The 21322-nt window shown below is 34.9% G+C and overlaps 1 protein-coding gene across 8 annotated transcripts in view; it reads left to right on the top strand.

The window, feature by feature from the left end:
• The first annotated feature begins 5001 nt into the window (after positions 1 to 5001).
• LOC108331474 (serine/threonine-protein kinase ATM) overlaps positions 5002 to 21322 on the top strand; it is a 93047-nt gene continuing 76726 nt past the window's right edge. For 4 of the 8 annotated variants that reach the window (XM_052875822.1, XM_052875824.1, XM_052875821.1 and 1 more), the window contains exons 1-13: positions 5002 to 5390; positions 5902 to 6010; positions 6136 to 6279; positions 6991 to 7152; positions 7251 to 7443; positions 7528 to 7684; positions 7779 to 7918; positions 8039 to 8126; positions 9288 to 9391; positions 16789 to 16887; positions 17402 to 17458; positions 17652 to 17736; positions 18952 to 19026. In XM_052875822.1, the coding sequence (XP_052731782.1) occupies positions 5316 to 5390; positions 5902 to 6010; positions 6136 to 6279; positions 6991 to 7152; positions 7251 to 7443; positions 7528 to 7684; positions 7779 to 7918; positions 8039 to 8126; positions 9288 to 9391; positions 16789 to 16887; positions 17402 to 17458; positions 17652 to 17736; positions 18952 to 19026 (1488 nt within the window). In that variant the 5' untranslated portion in view covers positions 5002 to 5315. Of the gene's footprint in view, positions 5391 to 5901; positions 6011 to 6135; positions 6280 to 6990; positions 7153 to 7250; positions 7444 to 7527; positions 7685 to 7778; positions 7919 to 8038; positions 8127 to 9287; positions 9392 to 16788; positions 16888 to 17401; positions 17481 to 17651; positions 17737 to 18951; positions 19027 to 21322 lie in introns of those variants that run through there. The other 4 variants (XM_052875823.1, XM_052875825.1, XM_052875826.1 and 1 more) reach the window with 4 other exon arrangements.

The raw sequence follows: 21322 nt of genomic DNA, 5'->3' as shown, positions 1-21322 counted from the left end.
GTAACACTGACTCACTCATTGAATAAGTATATTTATGGATTTCACCCTCACTCTTAAAAACCTAGATACACTTAAGAAATTTTATGTGATTTTCTAATAACCAGAAAATATCAATTATATCCTTTTCTACCTTTCTGTTTCTATCTCTAAGAAAATATTTTATATAAAAATAATAGTAAATCATTATATCTTATAACAAGTTTTTAAATAAATTCTTTTAAAATAATTAATTATCACCTTATTTATTTATTGGCTTAAATACTTACTTCGTCCTCATGTTAAGAGGTGAATTTATGTTTAGTATGCGGTTTTTAAAATGAAGACATTGGGTCCCTATGTTATGAAAAGTGTATGAACAAGGTCTTGTCCGTTAAGTTGACAGCAACGACGTTAAGTCCATGCTGATGTAGCCGTACTTTTTTTCTTCTCTCTTTTGTTGTTCAACTTTTTCTTTCTCTTGTTCAGCTTTTTCTTTGATGATTTGTTGAACTTGTTCTTTCTTTGGGGACCTTATTCATATACTTTTCATAACATAGAGGGACCTAATGTCTTCATTTTTAAAACCGGGTACTAAACATAAATTCACCTCTTAACAAGGGGACAAAGTAAGCATTTAAGCCTTATTTATTTTTTCTTACTATCATAATTTTACAAGGTCTTAGAAATTGTAATAGAAGAAAAAATATCAATTTGTTAAACAAAAATTCCAACACTATGTGATTTTTATTAAGTGCTAAAAATAACCAAATATAAAGCATTATCATGATTAGTTTAACTCAATAATTGATAGGTAACACATATGTATTATGTCTGTCAAAATATACGATAATGTTTCATATCATTTTATGTTTGACATAACATATATGCTCAAATGATGATCACACAGAAGTAAACATATTAATGTTTATTATATATTGCAGGGCCATTACTTCCATTTGCCAAAGAGACATGTTAGTAAAGGACACGTGAAATCTATAACGTTCTAAACTAGATTGACTTTGAATAAAACAACAAAACAAAGTATGAAAGGTGTGGAAACATATTTGATTTAAGAAAATAAGTCCAATTCTGCAAAGTAACATGTTATGAAACAATTTTGAATTAAAAAGAGTTGACTTCAGGATGGTAAAGGCATGTTGAAGTTATATTTCAGCACTTTGTCGTTTTCTTGTAAAAATTCAGTTATTATTTATAAAAACATAATTAATCATGTTCCTTGAGTTTTATTTAAATGTAACTTGAGGTTCATTCCTAACACCTAGAGCCTAAGCTCATCAAACTTTAGTATAATTATTCAATGACTGCTTGAATGAATCCTTACATTAAGATCATAACTCTATAACTAGCTAAAGCCTTATATCTATTCCTAGTATCTAAAAGCGGGATGAGAATTAGTTCAACCACAACATGGAACTAGTTCCCACTCAATCCAAAGCTATTGACGAGTGATTAGTTCATCCAACAACAAGCACAAACTAATTCATAAACATGTATTAAAAGCATACTTTGATAAATAAAAGATTATGAATACAAAAGAGTTCCAAAGGGTTAGTAAATATTAAAAGCATTAGTGAATATTAAAGATAAATCCATTGGTAATTACCGACAAACAAATCTCTCAGTAAAATATTGCAATTGGTTTATTTTCTTTCCCCGCTCTCCTTCTTCTTCTTCCTTTTATTTTAATCCAAGGTCTACACCATTTTTTTTCTCGAACCAAAAACCCCAACAATTAGGTTCCTGCTCGTGTAAGGTCATTCTTTCTCTTTCCAAAGTGCAAAAATCTTCTTCCTTTCTCTTCTCTTTTGTGACTGACAATGCAAGGAGAAGAGGTGTCACTCCTTCAAGGTTTTTGGGTGGTTTGCAAGGAGGAAGAGAGGTTGGTTCAGAGCATCCTCGTGGCGGTGGGAATTGCAGAGTCTACTCCTTCGAAGCAACCTGCGATGGTAGATGCCGATGTTCAAATCTGGTTGCACTTGAGTGCGAAATGTCATGACGACTGAATGCGATGATGCTCGCGGTTGTGAGTTTGGGGATGGAGAAATTTTTTGGCGGTTGTTAAAATTTGTTGGTTTGAAAGAGAAGAAGAAAGTTTTCTCTTGCAAATGAAGAAACATACAAGGGAGAGAGAATAAATAACCCTATCTCACGGAAATAGAGGAATTATGCATTATTGACGGAATTTACCGACAAAATTTCCATTAATAATGTATATTTTATTTACTGACAAATTTTACTGACAGATGTTTTCGTCGGTATGTGAAATAATGGGCGAAAAATTTCCACTCTTTTTTTACCAACAAATTAAACTGTCAATAAAAAGCCGTATAAATTACCAACGAAAAAATTCGTCAGTGAGATCCGTATACATTTCCGTTAAATTTACAGACATAAAAATTTGTCGATAAAATCAATTGGTAAATAAAATTTTCAAATCTGTCAATAATATAAATTTATCAACGGATTTATTTCTATCGGTAAAATTCAATCGATAATTTCAAGAATTTTTGTAGTGACAAGGAATAATTATTAATAGAGAGAAAAATAGAATTCACAAGAATATGACTTCACAAAGTGAAGGATTTACAAAAGATTTTTCACTCCTAGTGTTTGTGTTGATTGGATGATATCTTAACCAAATATGCTATGTTTTTAAGACTTTTGTAAACAAACAAATTTGTTTTTCTTTTGTACCAAAATTGTTTCTTTTTCTTTTATGTTTCCCTCACTCTTCTTGTTTACATTCCTTTTCATTTTATAGCTTTAAAAACATGATCGTTTGAAGTTTTTGAAACAATAACAATTGATCTTTTAAAACATTATATCAAAGTTACATTATCAAATAGGATTTTCAACAACATCTTTTATATTGACTTGGTTTTTTTTATCACCTTTAACCTATTTATAAAATTTTAATTTTGATTGTGTTATAATCAATAATAAGATTGGGATCATAGCAAAGAATTCAAACTTTTCTCCTTTAGTTTACACAAACTTCAAGGCTTTAATCAATAATCATAAAGATTGAACATGAAAACATATGGTATTTGGATATTAAATATTTATTTAAAAACTATGATATTTTATCTTCTAATAAGGACTCACGAAATTTTGTTTTATTTTTGCACTAAAATAATATGAGGGTGCATATTTTTTCTTAGACTCCCATAAAATTTTATATCCCCATTCTATCCTTTAATTAAATTATATTAAAAACCTTAATTACCTATTCTCCACCATTGTTTCTCTTTCTGAGCACAACACCACACCTTTGTGTTAGCTCTTCACTATTATCCCTCACCCTTCAAGAAGATCTTCCTTTAGTTTTCTCCTTCACCATCTTCTTCTCATTCGTCCATCAGAATTCTCATTCTCCTTATTCTATCATCATTCTCCTTCTCTTTCTTTATTACAATTGAGTTAAAGAAATTCTCCTTCTCTTTCTTCCATCATCGCGCATGTATCCTCGCATCTCTCTTATTCTTCCACATTTTGTAAATTTCTTTTCAAGAAAAAAAATAATATAAACAATTCCTCTCCTTAATGAATTTAACTTACATTTTAACTAAACAAAAGTTAAAAAAAAAGGTCATAGATGAGAAAAACAAAAATAAGAAGAAAGGCCAACTCATGTATTTATATTTTTTTGGAGAGATACATTCCCAAACACCTAATCCGAAAGGTATTTCCAGATTTGAAAATGATTTTTGAAACATCTATTCTGGATTTTGTTTTTGTATTTCAATATGAATGTTTAAGAAGATATTATCAAATCCAAAAATATATTATGAACTTGCAAATACATTTCGAAATATAAAAAAAGTTTCCAAAATTGATGTTTCGGAAGTTATTTCCAGATCTGGAAATATATTTCAGAACACCTGTTTCGATTTTTTTTGATATTTTGGATTAAATGTTCTGAAATGTGTTTTTAATCGGAAAATACATTTTAAAAAAACTCAATTTGGAATAAAAAAAATACTCAATTCAAAAAATATTAAAAGGAAGTAGTTTGAGTGTTACAACTTTTATGGAACTGCAGGAAGTAAAAAGGAGTGCAGAAAAAAAGGAGAGAGTGCATGGAGGAAGACCCTAATATGAATGCCTCGACTGTTTTTTATATTTTAGAAATTTTACACCGAGTTGAACATATTTTCTATAAATATTTTTTACTGAAAATTATTAGTGAGATTAGTTTACAGAATAAAATTATAAACGTTAAAGTAAAATTTAATATATATTTTTTTTGTTTTCATTTGAGCATGATAATGACAATATTCCAAATGCATTCCCAAGGGAGGAGGACAATGTGCATCACCATGTGTTGAATGCAAAACACACAAGGAAGAACCACCACCGCTGCAGAGTGTAAAAGAAGGTCAGTGAAAAGTTAGGATTAAAGTAAATAAGCCATAAGGTTATTACGGAAACTTCACATTAAAGATTGGGTGCAAGAAAAAATTGATGGGGTGCAGGAAGCACTACTCTAGAAATTTTACACCTAGCTAAACATATTTTCTATAATTTTTTTATTGAACATTATTTAGTAGGTTATTTTAAAGAATAAAACTAAAAATGTTAAAGTAAAATTTAATATTTTTTCATTTAAGCATGATAATGGTATACTTTTAATTTTTAACTTTTAATTATGTTAATGGAATAATTTAAATAATATAAATATATGATTACAATTTTATTAATGTTTTTGCTAATTTTATTATCATCTATACACCTTTATTAGGTTAGTAATTTAAATCATACAAATTTAGAGAATTTAAAATCTTCCAATGTTTAAGGAATTTAATTAATTCAATTAAAATTTTATTCTTAATAATTGTAATAATACAGATATAAAGTGTAATTATAGTCAAGGATACGAGTTATAAATATTCTTGTGTTTTATTTCTACTAATAAAATAAATTTATAAGTTAAAATTTAGATAAAGGTAATTTTACAAATAAAAGAGGTACTGAAACTGAAAGCTCAATCAATCCATTGCAATAGTCTAATTTCAACCAATTCACAGAAACGCTTTACTTTACGTACTAAAACCCTTGGTATTCTTTTCGCTGAACGCCTAAAACCCTTCCAACCCAACAAGAAAACGGCTGCAGCAAGAAAACGAATGCACTTACGCTATACGGCTTTCGCGCCAGCGAGCTCACCCGTTGCTTGTTGCTAACGCGCCCTTTCATAGTCAAATTCTTTCGCGGTCCAAAGTCAAGTCTCATGCATTGCTTGTTGGTACGGGGAACTAAGGGACAGAGGGGCCAGTTTCCATAGACCAGTGAGCTGAGCTGACTCGATTGTGACCATGGCGAAAGTCACTTCCAGAGATATTCAAGAGATTGTCGAAAAACTCTCATCCGATAAAGTCAAAGCTCGCGAAGTCATTTTCCTTTCTCAAACTCTCTACTTTCCTTCTCTCGCTAATAATTTTGAATGGGAACAGAACCTTTCTTGTTCCTGTTAATGTTATGCATGTAGCGATAAATTGACTTTAGTGTCGTCGATATTCTAGTTTTCCATCAAGAAATCTGTCTACGGAATGCCTGATTGTTCCATTAATTTGAACTAGAGTAGTAGAGAAGGATTTTCTAATCAACTTGTTATTATTTATAGTTTTTCTCTTTCAGTTCTATTTCTGCAAAAATTGCAACATTCTGGATTGAAAAATGTTTATAAGCTACAATTTTAATTAAGGTTCACCGAAATGATGTTTCAGTTCTGATAGCTGAATCAGAGTAACATTTGGCCTGTATTTCAAGTACATTTAATATTGATTACACATTTTTTTTTGTGTGATTGTGTCTGGTGATATTTATTCATTGTATATATTCTCTCTTTTGTATAAGGACTGTGTTATTCTAATTTGCGGCATTGTTGTTGTATGTCAACAGGAAGGGATTAAGTTGTTAAACACTTGGTTAGAAGGAGAAAGGTCATATAACTTCTGTAAATTTATTGGACTGAATACTGCAAGGCTTAGACCAGATGAAATTCCTCACAGTAAGATTCGTTTTTAAGTTAATTTTGCTAGCATTGGTGGATGCAATATTTTTAATAGTACCGAAGCCATGATATATGGTGTACACTTTTGATTGATTTGTTTATTTTGAAATTTTGTGGCGCAGCTGAAACATGGCCTTTTCTTGTTTCTTTACTTATTAAATCTGCATCAGCAGAAATATCCTCAAGTAAGCGGAAAAATCCAAAAGTGATATATGCAAAGACTCTTAGAATTGCTGTTCAACGTGCGGAGGATGCCAAGTGTTCAGGTCGGTTGGAGGCAGTTTAGTTTGGAACATGTTTGTTCTTTTCTCCCCTCTTGATTTTAAACAAATAATAGTTAGGAAAATTCAAATCAGGAACTCCAACTAATACTTTTCTATAAAGAAGTGTTATCCGAATGTTGTGTGTCTAATGTGCACCACAAAGTATGTATCCATACCAATTTACAAAATCAAATACATTAAATTCTTGCCTAATTATCAGGGATCAATGATCCTAGTGTCCTAGAATTTGTAACAGCTAATGGCTAACAAATTTGTAATAATTAATGACTAATTACATTCTAACACTCCCCCTCAAGTTGCAACATGTATGTCTTATGCACTAAGCTTGTTACAAATGTTCTATTGATACACAAATACAATATTTTTCTTATATTTCATTCAGAATGAATTCTATGGGAACAAATAAAAATTTTCAAGGATTCATTAACATGAAAATTTTAATCAGGGAGCTATCAGCCAGCGCACTAATATTTCAGGGACCAATATGGGTATTTACTCAGTTTTTATTACTTGTATGGAAATAACATGGTTATGCATCACTTAATAATTGTTTGACCATCTTGAGGCTTTATTTTGATATATTTTTGGTAATAACCTTCTTAATACTCTACAAAGAAAAATATGGGAATTAATCTTATATTTAGTAGTACACTTTGCTTCTTTTAATTATTTGTTTTTCTTTTTACTTTTTAGGAAAATTTTTACCGTTGTCATCTGTAGTTAAACTGCTTTTTAATCATGTTTGGGATGTCCTGAGCAATGTTCTAAGCTTTCAGTCTGAATATGGCGTTATTCTTCGGCATCTATTGTCTGTTAGGGATTATAGTTTCCAGATGAGGAGGCGTGTTTACTGCAGTAAGTGTTTTGTAAACTTATGGCTTGCATTATCTCCACATCTCATCAACAATACCATTTTAATCTCCTCACCCTCTTAATCAAATTGTTTTGGACAGATCTGGTGTTTCTGTTCATTGAGAAAGTTGAAATAAGCTTGAGTGGAAAAAATATTGGCAATAGTTCCAAGGAGGAGGTCTTCCGTTATATCTTGACACTTCATTCTCTTCTAAAATTTCCCCCTGGAGACTACCCTGATAATGTTAGAGAAAGCATTGTTAAGGGTTTTGTTAGAATATGTTCATTCATCAGGTATTTCCACTGTGATTCATTGATTTATTTTTCTATTATTCTTTTCTGCTATAGTGCAATACCATTTCTTTTTTACTTTTTCAGGGATGAGAGCAAGATGGCACGTAAACTTGTTGAGTGTATAAATACATATTTATTGAATGATGGTCCAAATTTAGGCTTAGAGTTGCTCGAAATTCATAATGCCCTGCAGCAGTTTGTGTTCCACTGTTGGCTGGCGACACATGATCGAGTTCTTAAGGTCTCTTGCAATTGCTTTTTAAAGGAAATAGCTGCTTAAGTTATAGATTATTTTCAAATTTTTTCAAACTATTCTATTGATGTTTCTGCTGCAGGATTCACTTATTTTTTATGCAAGGCTACAGTTGAGTTTAATGAGAGGTGCTGCTGATAGGTGTTTATTGGTAGAGCAGCTTTTGGATGTGATTTGTAAGGATCTTGATCAAGGTAGCTTGTTTGGTACTTCCATGCTGCGGTATGTGTTTCTAACATGTTGATGTGTTTTTAGTGTTTGGATCTTCTAGTGTTTTACAGTGAACTAAATAAACTTTTTAATGATGTTATCCATGATGATCTTATTGAATTTTCTACCCAGGGGTGATGGAAATAAAGATGATAAATTAGGAGTTCTAAGTAGCTCACAATGTGGATTGGTGGAACTTGCAGCAGTTGTATTTTATAGGGTAGGTTCTACAAACTCAGCTGTCAATCCCTTGATTTATTATTTAAGTTTTTTTTATCTCAATTATCTTCTTTCTGCAACTGTGTTGATTGATTCTGACAGTTATTTAATTCTGTAATAGCAAGACTAGTCATGGTCTTTCTTATTGTTCCTTTTTCCTCTATGTTTTTACATGGTTTGCTTGATGAATGTTACTTTTGTTGATATCTTGCCGAGCACTTTCTCATGTTTTGTTTGAGAGGTTTCAATAAAAATAAGGCGGCCAAAATCTTAAGGATGTGTGTGGTTTTTTGCATTGCCATTGGTGTGATTAGTTGTAGCAGAATGCCTGCATTAGTATGAGCTTTCTCCTAGCAAATGCCTTCAGATTTACCTTGTCGTTGTATTGTCTTTGTTGATATCTATGGTTTTCTGCTTATGGCTTGTATTAGAGTTTCCTTCTGTGATATTGTTAGGGATATTTCTCTCTAGTTTGTCACAATTCACTTGTAATCTCCTTGTTTCTATGCGACAGTTATTACTGTCAAACAGTTAGCTACAACTGACACATGTCAAACAGTTTATTTTGTCTACTCAAGTCTGTTGTCAAATCTTAATAGCTATGTAGATAAGCTGGTCAGCCTTCTTATGTAGCCCTTCACTTTCGTTATTATTCATACTTATCTTTTGTATTAGGTTTTTCTCAATCTGATGGATTGACGTAGTGGTTAGGTATTCTGTGCTCATTCGTTGTAGGGACAATCTATGTAATGTAGAACCTGTATTCAGTTCCCTATGCTAGAAAACTTGTTGGGCCAGTGACAATTATAGCAATACGAGTGGGATTAATCTTTGGTTCAGTAGGTTGGGAGAAACCTGTGACAGAACAAAAAGGGATTTCCTTTTTCTCTCCTACTCCCTAATTTAACTTAGTGTCATTTGCTTTTGTTATTTGGGTGGTCCATTTAGTTTGGCAGACTTTCTTGCTTGTGCTACTATTAATATTTTCATTCAACAGAAAACCACCATTCTGCCATGTGTAGAGTTATTTGTTTATGTGATGTCCAGTAATGTTTATTGGTTGGTAAAATGGCTATTTTATTTGGGGTATAATGTATGTACTAATTTTTATTTCTTTTCTCCCCTATAAAATTTCTGTATTACTCTAATTTTTATTCCTCAGGCATGCCTCAATACAACCAGATCCTCATTGAGTGAAAAACGGGTTAAGAGGGAGCCTGCTGCTGTGATCCTGAGGGAGGCACTCATGAAAGGCAAATGGCTATGGTAATTTATAAGCTAATTTGAGGTTATACTGCACAGCATATTCTGTAGTATGCCATAATGGCACAAACTATAATTTTTTGTTCCTCCCTGTTAAGTACTTTTTCCGCCTTCCTTATCTTTTTCAACTGTTTTCTTCCCCTTTTCCTATAATAGTTGTCATTCTATTATACAAGTCAATCATTTTGAAAAACTAATATTTTTAGTTGGTATTTATATGGGTATAATTTTGTTTTGGGTTTGAGTCTTCTCCATTTGTTGATCTTTGTCTTCTGTCTACTCGTATGTTTTCTTATTCAAAATATTTAGCTTTCCTTAACCAGACATGTTTTATAATGGTAGAACAACTAATAAACAATATCATACATGTGCGTTATTGGTTTTATACCATGTCAAAGAACGTTTAGTACTTTTTTGTGCAACCATGGCATTTTTTCCCTTATATTCGTAATATTGATAATTTGGTTGTGCTTAGGCCTTTTGAACAGAGGATGAATTGATGCACTGACTTGTGTTTAATACTATGCCATGTTTAGATTGTTTGGAAGCCTGGGGTTCTGATTTGGCTCTCAAATTTATTAGTTTAAACTTCAAATTTGTGATATCATGCTGCCTAATTTGTGGTTTTATGGTTTGATACAGGTTAAAGGATTCAATTAGTTTTGTTTTTCTGAAATTATGGAGCATAGCAATGGAATGAATTGAAAATTCAATTTTAGACCTGGGTCTTATTTGCCATGGTTTTACTAGCCAAGAACTTCTAGTTTAGATAAAAAGTAACTTTATAAGTTGCTGCTCCATGAAAATTTTCCCTCATTTACTTATAATATTTTTAGTTCTTAACAATGAAATAAATTCTTATGTATCGAGATGTTGTTTAATTGTCTGTATTATTATGCATTTGATTATTATCAATTCCTTTATCTACTTATAGAAAAGGAAATGTAGAGAGAAAAATGATTGGTCATGATCGCAATTGTGGCTGTTTTGCTATGAAATGTGTAATGGAGTAATTATAAGACTTCAGAATGTATATATGAAAAAAATGCATAAGAGAGCTAATTTTCTCTTAGCTAATTCATTCATTTGTATGGGTTCTTACATCAGTACAATACAGAAAGGGTATGATAATCTGCACATAAGTGCCAAATAGGTAATACAAAGATGAGGTAACCTTTTCTAACAAGTTAACCACCTTCACAAAACTTAAGCAAATTTGACATTGCCCCTCAAACTAGTGCATCCATATTGTATGTACTATGTTTGGAACTTATAAATTGATTTTTGAGGTCCTCTCAAGTATTTAGTCAAAATATATGCAAGGTGATTGTTGGAGTTGCAAATTTCATGCAACCTTGGACAACAACTTCTACAGAACAAAACGAAAACCAATTGTCAAAAAGACTTTCTGATATCATTCATCATAAAGGAGAAATTTCTCTTAAATAGAATACTTACATATTGTTAGGATATTTATCCTATTTTATCATCATTATAGTGTGTCAAGGGTTACCCTATTTATCATGATTATATTATGTCTAGGATTACCCTATTTATCATGATTATATTGTGTCTAGGGTTACCCTATTTATCATGTATTTGTGTATCAATTTATTCTTATAAATAGAAGATTGTGAGAGGGATCAATCAAGCCCTCTAGAATTATTTTACAGTTTCAATCTTAAGTTGGTATCAGAGCGGGTCGATCCCGCTCTGGTTTCTGTCTCGTAATATATATTTGTCCGGCGCCACAGTTCTTTGTCGCCCGCCGCTGCCCGCCGCTGCCCGCCGCCGGCCACCGTCAACCGTCGGCCACCGTCGGCCGTCGCCGGCCACCGTCCGGCCACCGTCTCCGGCCACCGTCTCCGGCCACCGTCTGGCCACCGTCCGGCCACCGTCACCGCCGGCCACCGCCCGCCATTGCCGGCCACCGTCGTCCATCACTGTCAAAGTTTCCTTCGTCTAAACCCTTAGGGTTTTCTTGTTCTTCGTTAGTACTATTCGTCTTCTTCAGAAATGGCGTCTGGCAGTACTCTTTCCTTCTCTGGAAGTCCATCAATTACCTCCGAGAAGCTAAATGGAAAAAATTATCTATCATGGTCTGCTGCCGTTGAAATGTGGTTCCTTGGCCAAGGGCATTATGACCACCTTGAGCGAGATGGAAGCCATGTGCCTACTGAAAAAGCTGATCAGTGGAAACAAGCAGATTTCCAGTTGTGTGCCCTGTTATGGCAATCAGTGGAACCCAAACTTTTTGTATCTTTGAGGGCTTTCAAAACTTGTCACTCCTTTTGGAAGAAAGCCCAAAGCATTTATGCCAATGATATTCAACGTCTCTATGACACTACGAATAAACTTGCATCTCTTAAAATGGCAGACCATGATATGGTGTCCTTCATGACTGAAGCCCAATCTGCTGTCGAAGAACTTAGGATGTTTTTGGAAGTAGATCCATTAGAGGATATAAAAAAGAAACTAGACAAATTCTACATGGTGTTGATCCTTCGTGCCCTACATCCCGATTTTGATCATCTCAGAGATCAACTTCTAACTAGTCATGAGGTCCCCTCTATGGAAACATTGACCACTCGCCTTCTGCGTGTCCCGGTATCTCAAACTCAAGAAGCGCATGAACTAGTGGAACCATCTGTCATGGTTGCCACACGAGGAAGAGGAGGACGTGGCACTAGAGGAGGAGGACGAGGAGGTCGGGGACGTACTCAATGCACATATTGTAAAAGGATGGGTCATACTCAAGAGAATTGCTACTCCTTACATGGTTTCCCTTCCAAAACCGCCAATATTTCGAAGACTGAAACTTCCACTTTGAAAACTGAAACCTCTACTTCTATGTTTTCTGAGGATGAATATCAAGAGTATTTAAGGTTAAAGTCTAACAGCTTGGCACAACCATCTCAATCTCCCAATACATCAACAGCCTGCGTTTCTCAATCTATGGAATGTCAAAATTCATGGGTAATTGACTCAGGTGCTTCTGATCACATTTCTGGTAATACCTCTTTGTTCTCATCTATTTCCTTTCGAGAAAAACCTCATTTCATAACCCTTGCAAATGGATCTAAAACTTCTTCCAAAGGAGTCGGTCATGTTTCTTTGTCTCCCTCCCTCAATCTCAACTCAGTCCTTTTTGTCCCTAATTGTCCTTTTAATTTAATTTCCTTAAGCCAGTTGACTAAAATGTTAAATTGTTCAATAACCTTTGATCATAAATCTTTTGTTATACAGGAGCGTGGTTCGGGGAGACAGATTGGAGAAGGATATGAAGCTGGCGGATTATACCATTTTGGATCTCGTCCAAGGGTGTCTTGTGTTGCTGCTCTTAATCCTAAAGTGCTACATGATCAACTTGGCCATCCTCATTTGTCCAAATTAAAAAAGATGTGTCCTGAACTTAGTGGTCTCCAAACCTTAGAATGTGAGTCATGTCAATTAGGAAAACATGTTAGATCTTCCTTTCCTAAAAGGTCTCAATCAATATGTAATTCTAGTTTTTCCATCATCCATTCTGATATATGGGGACCTAGTCGTATCTCCTCCTTTGGTTATAGATATTTTGTTACCTTTATTGATGAATATTCAAGATGTACTTGGGTTTATCTTATGAAAAATCGTTCTGAATTGTTAGCTATCTTTACATCCTTTTTGAATGAAATCAAGAATCAATTTGGTCAAGTAATCAAAATATTAAGAAGTGATAATGCCAAAGAGTATTTTTCATCCTCCTTTTCTGCCATCTTGAGTTCCCATGGTATCTTACATCAGTCTACTTGTCCTCATACACCACAGCAAAATGGTATAGCAGAACGAAAAAATAGACACTTGGTTGAAACTGCTCGTACCCTTTTGCTTGGTGCCCATATTCCTGTCCATCACTGGGGGGATGCCATCTTAACTGCATGTTATCTTATTAATAGGATGCCCTCCTCCTCTCTTGATAATAAAGTCCCTTTCTCCATTTTGTTTCCTAATGATCCTCTCTTTCATACATCTCCCCGAGTGTTTGGCTGTGTATGTTTTGTTCATGACATGTCTCCAGGTCTAGACAAACTCTCCGCTCGCGCTCTCAAATGTGTCTTCTTAGGCTATTCTCGACTTCAAAAAGGATATCGGTGTTACTCTCCTGAAACTAAGAAGTATTACATGTCTGCCAATGTCACATTCTTTGAACAGACTCCTTACTTCTCTCCATCTGTTCAGGATGTTTCTATCCTCCAGCAGGTCCTTCCTATTCCAATGGTTGAGTCAAATAGCTCCACTGTCTCTGTCATTCCCAGTCATGATCACAATCCTTCTACACCTGTTTCTCCACATACTGAGATCATCCCACACAGGGCCCCAATGGATAGTCCACCTCCCCAAGACAATGGTGAATCTCCTACTTCAGATTCTTCTCCCTCGTCACCTCCTCCCACGCCTCCTGGTGCAAATGATTCAGCATGGCCTATTGCCCTCAGAAAAGGTACTCGTTCCACTCGGAACCCTCATCCCATTTATAATTTTCTAAGCTATCATCGATTGTCGCCCTCCTATTTTTCTCTTTTATCCTCAGTGTCCTCTGTTGTTATACCCAAGAATGTGAAAGAAGCACTTGATCATCCTGGATGGCGACAAGCTATGATTGCAGAAATGCAGGCTCTTGACCACAGTAATACTTGGGAGCTGGTGCCCCTTCCCCCAGGAAAAAAGGCGGTTGGTTGTCGATGGGTGTATGCAGTTAAAGTTGGCCCTGATGGTGAAATTGATCGGCTCAAAGCTCGGCTTGTTGCAAAAGGTTACACTCAGGTTTATGGTCTTGATTATTGTGACACTTTCTCTCCTGTAGCCAAGATGACTACTATTCGTCTCTTCTTTGCCATGGCAGCCATTCGTCACTGGCCACTTCATCAATTGGATATCAAGAATGCCTTCCTACATGGTGATCTTGAGGAAGAAGTTTATATGGAGCAACCTCCAGGGTTTGTTGCTCAGGGGGAGTCTGGTATGGTATGCAAATTGCATCGATCTCTATATGGCCTCAAGCAATCCCCACGTGCTTGGTTTGGAAAGTTTAGCTCCATTGTTCAAAAATTTGGGCTAAAACGCAGTGAAGCAGACCATTCAGTTTTTTATTGTCATTCTTCTCTCGGGAAATGTGTTTACTTAATAGTATATGTTGATGATATTGTCATTACAGGAAATGATGCTGTTGGAATATCTCAACTAAAAGAGTACTTGTGTAGACATTTTCAAACCAAGGATCTTGGAAGTCTCAAATATTTCTTAGGCATTGAAGTAGCGCAATCAAAAGATGGAGTTGTAATCTCCCAAAGGAAGTATGCTCTTGATATATTACAAGAAACAGGCATGATTGATTGTAGACCGGTAGACAGTCCCATGGACCCAAACCAGAAATTAAGGACAGAAGAAGGTGAATTATTCTCCGATCCAGAGAGGTATAGGAGGCTGGTTGGCAAACTGATTTATCTCACTATTACAAGGCCAGATCTATCCTTTGCAGTTGGAGTGGTTAGTCAGTTCATGCAGGCTCCATGTATTGACCATTGGAATGCTCTCATTCGCATTCTAAGGTATGTAAAGAAGGCTCCCGGGCAAGGATTGTTATATGAAGATAAAGGAAGCATTCATGTCTCTGGGTATTGTGATGCAGATTGGGCAGGTTCACCTATTGATAGACGGTCTACAACAGGATATTGTGTTTTTCTGGGAGGAAACATTATTTCATGGAAAAGTAAGAAACAGAATGTAGTAGCTCGATCAACCGCGGAAGCCGAGTATAGGGCAATGGCATCACTAACATGTGAACTTATATGGGTGAAACAATTCCTTCAAGAGGTTAAATTTTGTGACATCCATACTATGAAGATGTATTGCGACAATCAAGCTGCTCTCCACATTGCATCAAATCCAGTGTTTCACGAGAGGACTAAACATATAGAAATTGATTGTCATTTTGTTCGTGAAAAGTTGTTGACCAAAGAAATATGTACTGAGTTTATTGGGTCAAACGATCAACTCGCAGATGTATTGACCAAGTCATTAAGGGGTCCTCGGATTGAGTTTATTTGTTCCAAGCTTGGTACATACAATTTGTATGCTCCAGCTTGAGGGGGAGTGTTAGGATATTTATCCTATTTTATCATCATTATAGTGTGTCAAGGGTTACCCTATTTATCATGATTATATTATGTCTAGGATTACCCTATTTATCATGATTATATTGTGTCTAGGGTTACCCTATTTATCATGTATTTGTGTATCAATTTATTCTTATAAATAGAAGATTGTGAGAGGGATCAATCAAGCCCTCTAGAATTATTTTACAGTTTCAATCTTAAGTCATATAATAGCTGAAAATACTAATTTTTGTGGATATATTGTATCCCAACAATTCAGTATCAGTGATCTTGTACAATAAATATAAAATATACTGCCAGCCTATTAATTCTCCTATTTATCCTTGTAATTTTGAAATGTAATTAAATCTCCTAATTATGTAATTAAATTATACAAGGAAATATTAATCATGGAAACCATTTCCAAGAAACCAAAGCACAATTGATGCTGACAGAGATAAGTAAGTTTGATATTAAGCTTCTCTAAAGTAATTATGGAGGACCCAAAAGAGGAGTGGCAAGTCTTGAAGGAACTATTTTTGAGCATAAAAGGAGAACATAGTGGTAAAAAAGGAAACCTGCTAGGTGTTGAAGGTGGGTTGTTCTCAAATCAATCAAGAAATAAGATAAAAGGGTTGGAATAAAGACTAAAGAGGCTGGTGACAATAACAAAGGTGACACAAAGTCAGTCTACTAGTTGGAAGGCAGTGCGTCGACAAGACACAAATTCTGCACAGGGATGCTCATGGGGAGGAGTTGACCTTTGAGATTGGTTGGGCTATTCATAGCTAGGAGATATGCTATAGAGCTCGTGCTTTGTTTCAAATACTGTGGTGGTAGTAGGCAAGAATGGATGATGACAATGAGTACAGGGTTCTATGTCACTCGATAAGATAAACTGAACCAGGTGCTTGTTGAGACATGAAGACAGCAATTGCAGGGGCGGCGTTGAATGCACTGGACAATGATATAGGAACCAGATTATCCCACCCTATTACTAACATAGGAATGAAAATGCAAAAGAATGTCCGGAGATCTTAATTTTCATACTACCCTTTTCTGAGTGTTTAAGTTTTTAGCTTATGAAGCATTTTGGGTTTTCTCGACTTTTGTTGTTATTTTATCTTTTTTCTTGTGATATTTGATCTTATTATGCAGAAATCAATTTGTTGTGATGTATTTTATTAATAGAGAATATTATAAGTTTTTGATGAGATTTAAAGTAGCATTGTTGTGGTAAAATCTGATGAAGGATCTATGGTGTAGGAATGCTGTATTTTGTTCCTTGACTCGCAACTTCCATACTCGCATTTGCAAAGATCTGTTTATCTACTGGTTTGAAGGCATATGTATGAGCTTTGAAAGGTAATTTCAAGTTTGTGGGGGTTAAGAAAGGAACAGTTACTGTCATTATTTGTGTGAATGTTAGCTCCATTCATAGCTTTCTTATTTAAAATTATTGTTGGTTTTTAGCATAAAACACTGGATAGAAAAGAATGTAGCTGAAAATTAAAATTCCTAATTCTCTTGCCTTCTCCTTTCTTTTGATGGTGTTAAAAGTTCAATTTTTGTCATCCCATTTCCATTTTATTTGTGCTCTTTGCTTCTTCGTCCGTTTTTATTTGTGTTTTTTGCTTACAATTTTGTTTTATTCATGTACTTTTTCTCTTTGTCCCTCTCTTGCTGTGTGTTTTTTGATATAGTCAAGTTACCCCATTTTCTCTCTAGATAGTTGGAGGTAGGCAATGCTAGATGATTTTGTGATTGGATTGTGGACTTTCTTAAAAATCCCAATTTACCTTCTCATGATTCGAATAGAATATTAATAGAAGGTATGTTGATGATAAATATTATTAACAAAGTGGAGATAATATTGCAGAATCATGAATTCTTCGAATGTTGATCGTATCTATGATGGTTTGCTGTGGACTCTGAGGTATTTACACCCTGTTTTCTTGGTATGGTTTTATAATCTCTTGTTAATATTGTGAATGAGACAGAGCAGTGCTTGTGCATTTCATGTTCGTTATAGGACTTTAATTCATTTTCCCATAGTATTACACAGCATATTGGTCTATTTGAGTTGGTACTGTGGATTTCAACTTGTCTATGTTCCGTTGCATGTAAAGGAGTTTGGTGGAACTTTCTTCAGTTCTGTTGCTGCCAAATTCAAGGATGGAGATATCTGCAGTGTCATCTTCTGCCTTTAATGAGGTTTCTCTTTCTCCCATACATATTTTCACAGTTCTTTAATGTCTCACAAATGCTTCCAAATTTTAATGCTAAACATATGAAAGTGTTCATCGTTGAAGATGAACTTCTGAAAAAGATGTTGGGTTACTGCTGATAATATCCTATTCTATTAATCCGTAGTTATTTTCTTGCTTGTATTGAATTTTATCTAGGAAAACAAGTCTACAGTTTAGTTGGCTATTTAATGATCTAGGTTAACTCTAGTGCATTTATTATAGTATTTGAGAAAAAATCTTGTTGGGTATTTGTAGATAGGAAAACTTGTAATTTGGATGTGTTTTAGATTTCCTTTATGTTTTTTCTTAATTTTCTTTCATCATAATTTAAGATTGAACTATTCTAGCAACCGTACAATTCCTGTAGTTTGTTTTTACTTGGTATTGAAAGATCATGGTTCAGTTCTCTCTTCCTTTCTTCATGGGTGGACTGTACCATGTGTCCCTCTATAAATGTTTTGCAGCTTTCCTGGCCATCTCTCAGCAATGCCCATCCTCAACTATTGTTGCACGACTCCAGCATACCCTATGTCACCAGCCATTGCTTCATGTATTTCTTGTTTTTCTTTGGTTTAAATAAAGATTGAATGTTGGTAGCAATCACCCAATTCCCGTAAACTCTTTTCAAATAATCAATAAATCAAGCAATTTCAAGGGCTGACCCTTCAAATCTGATTTAGGCTAACTGAATAATCTCTCATTGGGATCTAGTTTGTATTCAGTTTGTTGAGAGTCTCATATTGACTAGAGATAAGGTCAATTTAGAGTATATAAGTGGGTGAAAATCTTATCTTACAAGCTGGTTTTGTAAAATTAATTTAGGCTTAAAGTCTAGTTCTTAACATAGTTTAATGTAGTTTTTGTTATATTTGTTTTCTTTTTATGAGCTGTTCTCTACAGTCCTATTTTCCAGAAGTTACCTTTTCAGTTTCAATTTTCTCTCTCTGCTCTCTTCTCTCTTTCTCTCTCTCTCTCTCTCTCTCTCTCTATTAATTCTAATAGTTTGGTTTCAAAAAAATATATTCCTTACTAGTCAGGTAGTCACCGAATAACAGTTTTTGTTGATAAATTGGTTTTGTTGTAGGGCTACATTGGATAATTGTTATTGCTTTTGCTCCTCCTGAATGTTACTTTTTGTGCTAAAATATGCATTAATTTGGTGAGAAATTAACTTTTGCAGTTCATTAATGGTTGGCAACTACTGTGGAGCACAATTGTGCATGGGTTACCGATTATTAGCAATATTAATGCTCTTGTAAGTTTTCTCTTGACAAAACTATATGCTCCTAATTTAAATTATAGTTTTTTATGGGTATCTAATTAGTCCTTGTTTGAATAATTTATCTTGACTGTATAACTAACTTGTTTAGATAGGTTACGTAGCTTGCCCTAAGAATTTTTTTGCTAATGGCATTAATATAGTCTTTTCTTGCACCTCTTGGCATTCCAAGTGTAATTTTCTTCTATAAATAACAAAGATTAGCTTAGAGATACTCATTCTCTTAAGCTCTTTTTATCATATGTTTAGTCTTAAGTTGGTATAAGAGTGTATTGTTCCCACTCTACTAGCTTTTGCGGTTGTCCATTGTTGTCCACCATCATCCGTGACTGCTGACGTCTATTCCTAGTCACCATTTTGTTACGATGAACACCTAGTCTAGTTTGTCTTATTGAGATACAATAAACACACTATGTTTTTGTCATTGTTTGCCACCGTCTACTGTGGCCATCTGCCACATTTCTTTTTTGTGACGACCATGAGATTTGGTGTGTCTCGCCATGTGATGTCCAACCCGCCTTGTCACGTCCCCTATTCTTTGGAACGTGAAGGTGACAAGCCACTTTACCATCACAGGAACAACTTTGTGTCTTCTCCACAAGGCTAACTGAACCTCCTTATCCTTGTTTCAATGTGTTTCTTTGGTATCAACTTTGGTTGAAGGGCTCCTCTCTCCTCTCTATCGGGCTTCTTCTCTCTCATACACCATTGTTCATCATGTTTGACATTATCATGTTATTGTTTCAGACTATTACTTTTTGAGAAGAGATTCAAGTCACTGGTTGCTGGTAGTTATTGGTTTGCTCCTATGAGTGTTGGGTGTTGGATATTTGTTTTTATGAGAAATAAAGAAGATTGGGAGAAAATATCCCTTATGTGTTTAGACTACACATAGGGTAGTTTATTTATATTGTAAGATATGGGCCAATGCCCTTAATACAGAATAGACTAAGCCCAAATAACAGAAACACACATCTTAACATCTAACACTCCCCCTCAAGCTGGAGCATATAAATCATATGTTCCAAGCTTGTTACAAAGATAATCAATTCTAGGTCCTCGTAAGGACTTAGTGAATATGTCTGCCAACTGGTTGCTTGAGTTAACAAACTCAGTCTTGATATCTCCGGATATGATTTTTTCTCGAATGAAATGACAATCAACTTCAATGTGTTTGGTTCTCTCATGGAAGACAGGGTTAGAGCTAATATGGAGAGCAGCTTGATTATCACATATAAGTATCATGTGAGTGACATCTCCAAATTTCAATTCACTAAGCAATTGTTTAAGCCACACAAGCTCGCAAGTAGCTGATGCCATAGCTCTATATTCTGCTTCTGCACTCGACCTTGCCACAACACTTTGCTTCTTACTTTTCCAAGATATCAAGTTGCTACCAATAGAGACACAATATCCAGAAGTAGACCTCCTATCAGAAGGGGAACCAGCCCAATCAGCATCTGAATAGCAAACGATCTTTGTATCGTTGTTAGGGCCATATAGCAAACCTTTTCCAGGTGATCTTTTAATATACTTTAGTATACGAACAACTGCATCCCAATGGTCTTCACATGGGGAGTTTAGAAATTGACTCACCACACTAACTGCTAAGGAAATGTCAGGACGCGTAACAGTAAGATAGTTTAATTTACCAACTAGTCTTCTGTACCGTTCAGGATCTGAGAAAGGCTCCCCCTGATTTGGTAGGAGTTTGATGTTAGGGTCCATAGGTGTCTCAACAGATTTACAATTCATTAACCCTGTTTCCTCCAAGATGTCTAACGCATACTTCCTCTGAGATATGACAATACCATCATTGGATTGTGCTACTTCAATACCCAAAAAGTATCGGAGTTTGCCAAGATCTTTGGTTTGAAAATGATGACAAAGGTGTTGTTTCATCTGAGAGATGCCAAGATAGTCGCTTCCTGTGAGAACAATATCATCGACATACACTATTAAATAGATACATCCAGCACTCGAGTGGCGATAGAACACTGAATGATCCGCTTCACTGCGAGACATACCAAATTGTTGAACAACACAACTGAATTTACCAAACCAGGCCCGAGGAGACTGTTTTAGGCCATCTAAGGATTTTCGAAGACAACATACCAATCCAGATGACTCCCCCTGAGCAACAAAGCCAGGCGGTTGCTCCATATAAATTTCTTCCTGCAAATCACTATTGAGAAAAGCATTTTTGACATCAAGTTGGTAAAGAGGCCATTGTCGAAGAGCGGCCATGGCAATGAACAGGCGAACAAAGGTC

Source organism: Vigna angularis, chromosome 4 (genome assembly GCF_016808095.1).
Source record: "Vigna angularis cultivar LongXiaoDou No.4 chromosome 4, ASM1680809v1, whole genome shotgun sequence".
NCBI lineage: Eukaryota > Viridiplantae > Streptophyta > Magnoliopsida > Fabales > Fabaceae > Vigna > Vigna angularis.
This window is presented reverse-complemented; position numbering and strand designations above follow the sequence as displayed.